General features: G+C 40.9%; 1 protein-coding gene across 1 annotated transcript in view; it reads right to left on the bottom strand.

Annotated features, from left to right (window-relative positions):
* The window catches only part of LOC107101705 (nuclear receptor corepressor 2-like), a 17049-nt gene that overhangs the window by 7265 nt on the left and 1896 nt on the right, over positions 1-7888 (bottom strand). Inside the window, exons 2-7 of the mRNA XM_015400716.1 lie at positions 6469-6662; positions 6135-6383; positions 5852-6035; positions 3172-3300; positions 2935-3077; positions 1975-2149 (exon numbers count right to left, since the gene is read on the bottom strand). Of these exons, the coding sequence (XP_015256202.1) occupies positions 1975-2149; positions 2935-3077; positions 3172-3300; positions 5852-6035; positions 6135-6383; positions 6469-6603 (1015 nt within the window). The 5' untranslated portion in view covers positions 6604-6662. The remainder of the gene's footprint in view (positions 1-1974; positions 2150-2934; positions 3078-3171; positions 3301-5851; positions 6036-6134; positions 6384-6468; positions 6663-7888) is intronic.

Here is a 7888-nt window from a genome sequence, read left to right as displayed (position 1 = left end):
TGTGTGTGTTAAATACAGAAATGGGACACATAACTGAGACTGCGCCTTTTAGTACGGTGCGCCTTATGTGTGTGTTAAATACAGAAATGGGACACATAACTGAGACTGCGCCTTTTAGTACGGTGCGCCTTATGGTCGTGAAAATACGGTACTTAAAAGTCTATGACTTACCCTTCATGTGACTCAACAGCGCAGACTCGCCCATTGTGAAAAGCTGGACATCTTTTTTGCAGACTTTACAAGAGGCAACTCGTGGGGTTTGTCCCCATTTAATCCATAATTTGTATTTTTTTTATCTTCCAGCCAACGTTCATTGAAACGACAACCTCCCGGCATGGTGCCGTAGTGGTTTCATGGGGGCGGAGTCACACATGCAAATAGACTGGCAGATCGCAGTCACACATAAGCGAGCAGGTTTCATTTTCGGGCTCTCCAACGTTTTATTTCTCCATTTAATAAACACACGATTCAGTTAGATAGGGATTTGTTCTAAAATAAATAGTTACAATTTCAAGCATTTTCAAGGATTTCCAGCACCCGTACGAACCCTGCATTTTATCTATGGCTGCACGCCTTGATGCTCAATTCTGATTTTTTGGTAAAATCCAAAATACATTTTTTTGCTTTGTCGTTCACATTTCTAAATATATGCGACATGTATGTTATCTCCTGTGTGAACTTCATTCGTACAACGTAAGTGTCCCGCATGCGCAGTAGAGGACGCAATGATGTCACAGGCCGGCGTGCTCTGTGTATACGGAAGTAAACATGGATGGTGGCGCATCTAGCGATCTTTCCCCACCTTAAAAACAATCTTTTCAAGATGGTTAAACATAGATACCACTCTCCGCATCATCATCCACAACCATTGATTTCCCCCCCCTGACTTGGGCTCAGAATTCGATTTTTTTCCGATTCTTTTAAATCCAAACGATTCGATTCAGAAACAATTAATTTAGGATTCAAAACGAACTCTGGGTGATGTCTTTCGTGATGAGAGCGTGGATTTGAAGTACTCCCGAAATATTTCACTTTACCGTTGCAATCTCTGCAAATCGCATGAGTCATGTCAAGCCCATTCTTACCGGGTTGAAGGTAAAATCCAAAGTGTTTCCAAATGGTTGCTTTTAAAGATCGCGGAGGCGGTTGAATTTCTTTTTCTTCGTCCTCCATACTTTAGCGGCAACAAACACAGTAGCTCACAAAACACAACACTACACTTCCCACTACTGTGTAGCCTGCTAGGCTAACGCTTGCATGCCTGTGCAAAGCTCACGCTGCTCATTGGTTCCGCCAAACACTACGGTGCCTGATAAGGCACATCCGCACCCACAAAAAAAATCGTTTTTAAAGAAAACGAGAATCGATTCTGAATCTTTAAATGTTAGAAATGCAATTTGAGCTCAAATCGATTTTTTTTTTCTTCACTCCTATTAACTAATCCTTTATTTATCCCACAATGTGTACATTTATAGAATTAAAGCAACAGGCAAGTGCACACAATAGAAACAAATCACATAAAGTTTGAAACATATTATATAAAAGGGTGGATTAAGAAAACATAATTAATATTACTGTTACTCAATTGTAACAATAAAATAAAAATAACAAAAACAAGAAAAAGCTCTACAGTTTCATAACAAATCGAGTTTAATTGTAAAAAGTATCGGTATCATATCGATATTGGCGACCCTCACCCTGTATTTACTTCGTATTTTATCTCTCCTTGCAGCTAAGGAAGAAATAAAATGGAATCATACGTAAAAAAAAAAAAAGGTCCCTTTAAGGATCTGAAAGGTCAGATTAAAAACTAAAGTGTAAAAGTATAAAACGGTGAATAGTTTCCATGCCCAGCGTCTAGGAAGCCGATTAATCAGGAGGAAATGATTCGTTTTAGAGTCTAAGGAGAAATCCCTGATGGACTGAAGTGTCTGTCTGCAGCAGGTGTGGAAGTGTTTGGGTGAGCAGACCGACCTGTTATGGGAATAAGGACCCATGGGATATCCCAGTCTTCCTCCTCCTGCTCGTCGTGAGCCGCCGCCGCCTTCGTCCCGAGCTTCGCTCCTCGTCCAGCGTGGTGATTCTGCTCCCCGCTGTGCGAGCCGGGACTGAATCCCTCCAAACTGCTGACGCTGCCTGCTGTCTGCTCCTATGGACACGCAGACAGACACGCCACAGAGATTATTGGAGATTTCTGCAGCTGCCAGTTTGTTTAAAAAAAAAAAGATAAGAGAAACATCTTCTTGCTGCTGCAGAAACTGAAGCACTAATCAAATGAAGGCAGAAAACAGTCAGATGTTTATTTTTGCATGGAGATTCAGCTGGGCTGCAGGACAAAACATAAACACGCAGCTGAAGAAGCATCTTAGTGGAGCTTCAACATCCTCACTGCTCCAAGTATTTCATAAAAAAATTATTCATAAAAACGTTGTTATTGCACCAGCTAATTATCCTTTACGTTTTCTATATTTTTCAGGTGGAACCATTATTTTAAATGTTAACATGTCTGATTTAAAGGTGATTAAACAAAGAAAAAAAATTTAGCCTCGCCAAATTTGTTTCCAAATTAAACACTGAAAAACACCATGAAAGCTGATTTGAAACTCTGGATAAATCCTCAGACTTTATAGATCCACATCGTGACTATAAGTCAAGCAGATTTGGACTGAATCAGTTGAAGCCTCTGTGGAACGGCTGTAAGCCTTACAAACATGTACGGCTTACAGCATATGAATCAAGATGCTATGACCGAAAACATTTGATCGACAGATGACCGACTAATTGGCCTGAATGAGATAACGATAAAGAGAACATTTAAATAGGATTTCCCTACGACTTTAATTAACAGCCTTCATAGTCACATTTCCATCAGAGATCTTCAACATATCCTAACGTGTCTTATTATTCCTAAACATGTGAACCATCTGGTTTTACCTCCAGCTCCTCCTGCTTCCTCAGGTCCACATCACAGTTAGCGGGGAGGCCCAGCTTCACGGCCAAGCGACCAAACGGACTCGACTCCTTCAGCCCTTCGTCCGGCTCCTCGGAGGGGCTCCGACTGGCAGAATGAACCAGGGCTGCAGAGGAGAAGCGGTAACAGCCGTTATTAAATGCGGAAGCTGTCAACAGGACGGTGCAGGAATAAAGACCAGAGAGGAACGGTTCTGTCACCTTTAAGCTGATGGAGAAATTTGCCTGTTACTTCGGATCCCTCCTCCCTAAGATCGACATCCTTCAGACCCAGCGAGGTAATTATAGATGCGAAGGAAAGAGGAGATCCTGAGATTTTGTTTCCTCCAACTAGAAACAAAAGCAGACAGAAAACATCAGCCTGAGAATAATCATAAAACAGGAAATCTGAGAGGATTTAGAAATGCTGTAAAAAAACAAAAAATAATAAAAATGACAGGAGATAACGCACAGTTTTTTTTTTTTACCTTCTGCATCTAATGCTTCTCATTTTAAGAACTTTTATTCCAACAGGTAAGGATGATAAATGTTAACCTCAGGGCTCTGTAATCAGCCCTAAACCTTCTGGATTATAGATAGCTACCGTCTAAAACTCACTTAAAGTTGAATTAATTGAAATAAATAATAAATAAATCAAAGTGGTTCATAAATTATCCTGGAGCCTCAAACCTAAAATGCCCAGAAGCTTTAAAATGAGCTCTGTGCTTGAACATCTCCTCTGTGTGCTTATTTTGGTTCCAGAAAGGACTTTTTTTGTGCAGAATAGTGTGATAATGCACATAAAACCAAACTTATAGCAGAGAAAGGATTATAAAAAGATCTGACTATAATCAGCCAAATGAACTCGCTAAATAAAAAAATCCTCCTGTTCTAGATTTATATTAGATTATTTTTCTTCCATTATAAAAGCAGAAGAAAATGGTAAAAAAAAGGAGGGAATAATAAAAGGTTAACATCTGTCGGCTTTGCAAAGGCACTGATCAGGAAATACAACTCTGGTATCTGCAGAAGTTCCTCCTGTTTGGGTAAACTAACATCTTCATCCATGACATTCTGATTGCGCCTCATTTTTATGCATTTGAAATTAAATTCTAGAATTGCACTGCTTGTGGTGATTGCATGATGGACCCCCTCTGCGAGCTCAATTCAGATTTTTTTTAAAGAGTTTTAGGTCCTTGTTTGTGGATCAAAAGAAGATTCTCAGTCATCCAGGTCATAGTCCAACCGAAAAAGTTAAAAATCAATCCCCTGGACTTTGTTTCCAAGTTTAAAAACGTTTCTCTTCCATCCAGGAAGCTTTTTCAATTCAAAATGTCAGAAATAGCGTTTAGTTCCAGGTTTTATCCAGCAGCTTAACAAAGCCTTGTTTTAGTTTAGAAAACATGCAAATAGAAACGGATGAACGGGTCCCCCCTTTGGAATGGGGGTCGTCTAAGTGCCATCCAAACCTTGAATAAAAGTTTAAAATGTAAATTTGTTTTCTGAAATGTTAATTTGTGTTGGAACTTGTAAAAGTGTTTTAGATTTGGTAATGTTGGTTTGCACCTCCCGGCCACCGTAGATGGGTCCCTGATGCGTCTGCGTTTTCCTGTGGTTTGCGATCATCCTCGGACTCGCTGTCAGAGTCTGAGCCGCTTCCTCCCCAGTCCTCCTCATCGGTCTCTCCCTCTCCGCCATAATCGCTCTCACATGTTGAAGCATTTCTAAAGCCTGTTTCACTGTTTGATTTTTTTTTGAGAGCCATTTCCTCCCGTATTAGCCAAAGAGTTCTACAGGGTTCCTACAGCATAAAGCAAGTTAAATTCAAGACTTTTTAAGACTTTTTAATGCCACTTGAAATAAAAATTTAAGACCAAATTCACAATAAACACAAGAAAAACTTGATTGCTACAACTTAACCCAAAGGTTTATTATAACATAAACCACTGCACTAATGTTTCAAATATTGAAGAAAGCTAAAAACACACAAATGACAGATATATTTTAACAATTATTTAACTGAATTCACAAACTTTGTTTTAGCAGGGAACAAAACTAATCAGTTTTAAAGCCCCAACATAACCAGTGCTAAGTCTTTTTGCAGCTATTTTTCTTTGTATGGTTTTCTTAGTATGTTTGATTTGGTGATAAGTGGAGGCGTTGCAGAGACAAGAGTGGAACTAAACTGAGAAATACCGGCTGTTTCTCTCTAACTCCATTTTGACGCTTTGTGTTTCGTGCTTCGCATGTGCGACTCCACTGCCTTAATTCCCATCGTTCCCAGCTTGAATCGCTTCTTGCACAAAATACTCTGAGCCTCATGTATGTTCCCTGGTTTTAGCCATGGAGAAAACTCTTGGCTGGAGCCATTTTTCATACATTTACACTTGCTCATATTTTCCAGACAAAAAGTTAATGGTGCATCTCCCAAATGTCCCGGCCGCAACAACGCTTTATTGGTTCCGCTATCGGGACGAAACCAATAATGGCGAGCCGTTATTTTTTTTTTTTTGAAAAAGGAAAAAACATTTGTCAATTTTAACGTTTTATTTAGATTACAAAAATAAATCGTAATAAAAATAATCCTATTTATGATGTTTTAAAAATTAAGACCTAAGAAAGACCGATTTAAGACATTTTAATACCAGTTAAGGCCTTAGTTTTATTTTGAAGAATTCAATGCCTTTTAAGACTTTTCAAGGACCCGCGGGAACCCTGTGCTAGATACAATGTTGGTTGCTAGGCAACGGTACAGAACGTCAATCAACTGTAGCAATAATTTACAGTGCAACTAATAGAGGCGCCAAAATGACGGCTGTGGGAGAAAATCTCAGAACCGTTAAAGTGACGGCTTCGGGAGTTCTGGTGTTAAATGTTCCGACTCTGGAGAAGTTGGGCTCACCTGGAATCCTGTCTGGCTTTCCTGTTTCCACGGACGCCTTGAAGTATTTCAGCGTTCTCTCTGCCATCTTCTGCTCCAGCTTCCTCTTCCTCTCTGGTACCTTGATCACATCCTCCTCCTCCCTCCTCACCTCCGCCTCTGCGTTGGTCTTAAAGGTCAAAATCTGGTCCAGCAGCTGCTGCATCTGTGGGGTGATTGAACGCAGGAAACGATGCAGGAGCTGATAGGGCTGTGATGTTTACACACCTGGGTGGATTTTGATGACGGCCATTTCAGATGTTACCTTCTGAGTTTTGGGTCCTTCTGGCTCCCTCAGGCCGTCCTCCTTCCTGGACGCTTTGTCCAGCGTCTGCTCGGGGCCGCAGTGCGTCTCCACCAATTGCCTGGCAATGGCCACCGACAGCAGGTATACGCTGGGGTTGGACATGTAGGAGCGCAGGTAGCCATCTGAGTTGGCCCGCAGATGAGGGGGGCATGGTTTGGGCTCGTCATCCAGAACAGAGTCATACTCAGCCATGGGGAACCGCTGGACCTGCAGACACGCAACCCAACCGTGTGTGACATAGAGAGACACGTGAAACCAAATGAAGAGAGTTTGTAGAGGCGGTGGTGCATACGCTGCCGTGGGTCACGCCGCTCAGGTATTCCTGCGTCTGCAGCTCCACGCCAGCAGAGAGTTTTAGAGGCGGGTTGGCCCTGGCTTTAACCAGAGAGTAGTGCAAAGCTGGGACAAACTGGGAGAGCCGAGGCATCACCGAGGCGGGGGACGGTACACACTGCTGGGGGGAGGAGGAGGAGGAATGCTGGAACGCTGCAGGGAAGGAAACGCAGGAGAACAATTCAGACATTACAGGGTTAAAGTTTCCAAACCCTTGAATTGCTGCAGTTCATCAGCGTTTCTGACCAATCAAATGGCATGGCTCTAAAAGGCTCAAAGCCACAACCCACCGAATCCGATTTCCCTACGATCCAACAGAAAATCGCACCGATTAGGATGTGGCGTTTAGCGCTCATTTAAAAGCCAATTGGGATCGCACGGGGAAAGAGTCAGTTTGGAGTCATACATCGCATGTATAATAAGCAGCACTGTAATAAGTAGAAATATCTTAAATTAATGTATTTATCCTTAATTTAAACAGATAAATGAGACAGTTTGCCAATAGAATGAGTATTATTCCTCTTAAAATAAGATAATCAGATAATATACACTTAAAATGAGACAATTCAATTGTGTTTTCTTATTTTAAGTGTAAATTATCTCGTTTCATTGGCAAAATGTTTCTTACCTCCTTAATCCAAGAACAAATGCACTCATCTAGATTTGGATTTTTTCCAGTGAGGACAGACTGGAGCAAAAACAACAAATTAAACATTAAAATAGAAAACTTTCCCCATGATAGGAGTTCAGGAGGACAGAAAACGGATAAAGTAGTGATCCTCTTTGAGCCTCACAGAAAAAACAAATTAATGAGGGGCAGACAGAGCAGGTCAGCGCAGCGTTTCTCTCTCACCTCTTTATGGAAAAAAGAAAGGAAAACTTGGAGAAACTTCCTAGATCTCTCTGGGAATCACCTGTCAGTCACCATGGAAACCGTTTTCTTTTCTTTGGACGTAGAACTCATAATTTTTTCAATAGATGCACATTCCCTGTTAGTTCTGGTTCTAGATGCTGCACAGACTTGTTAAGTGGTGCTTGGGGCCAGTGTTTTTTAATGTTTTTAATAATTTTTTTACAATTTGTCCAAGTCAAATGTGGGAAATTTAATAAGTTTATAGCACAGAGACAGAAGTGAAAAAAATATCTGCATAGATCTGCTCACCCTGCCTAGTCAGAGCCTCTCTATACGCAGTCAGTGGTACTAAATAAAGAACGGCATAGAAAATGATTCCAGAACATAACCGCTAGGAAGTGCTAATATGGGGTGAATTTTCTGCCATTATTGTTGCTAGTGACAAATGTTTTGTAAATGGAAATTTTACACATTTTTATTATAAACTACCAATAAACTTTTTTTTTAGTACAGATTTCATATCTTC

This window comes from Cyprinodon variegatus, unplaced genomic scaffold, assembly GCF_000732505.1.
Source record: "Cyprinodon variegatus isolate N-32 unplaced genomic scaffold, C_variegatus-1.0 Scaffold1138, whole genome shotgun sequence".
Taxonomy (NCBI): Eukaryota; Metazoa; Chordata; class Actinopteri; order Cyprinodontiformes; family Cyprinodontidae; genus Cyprinodon; species Cyprinodon variegatus.
The sequence above is the reverse complement of the archived record's forward strand: the minus strand, read 5'-3'. Positions and strand labels throughout refer to the sequence as shown.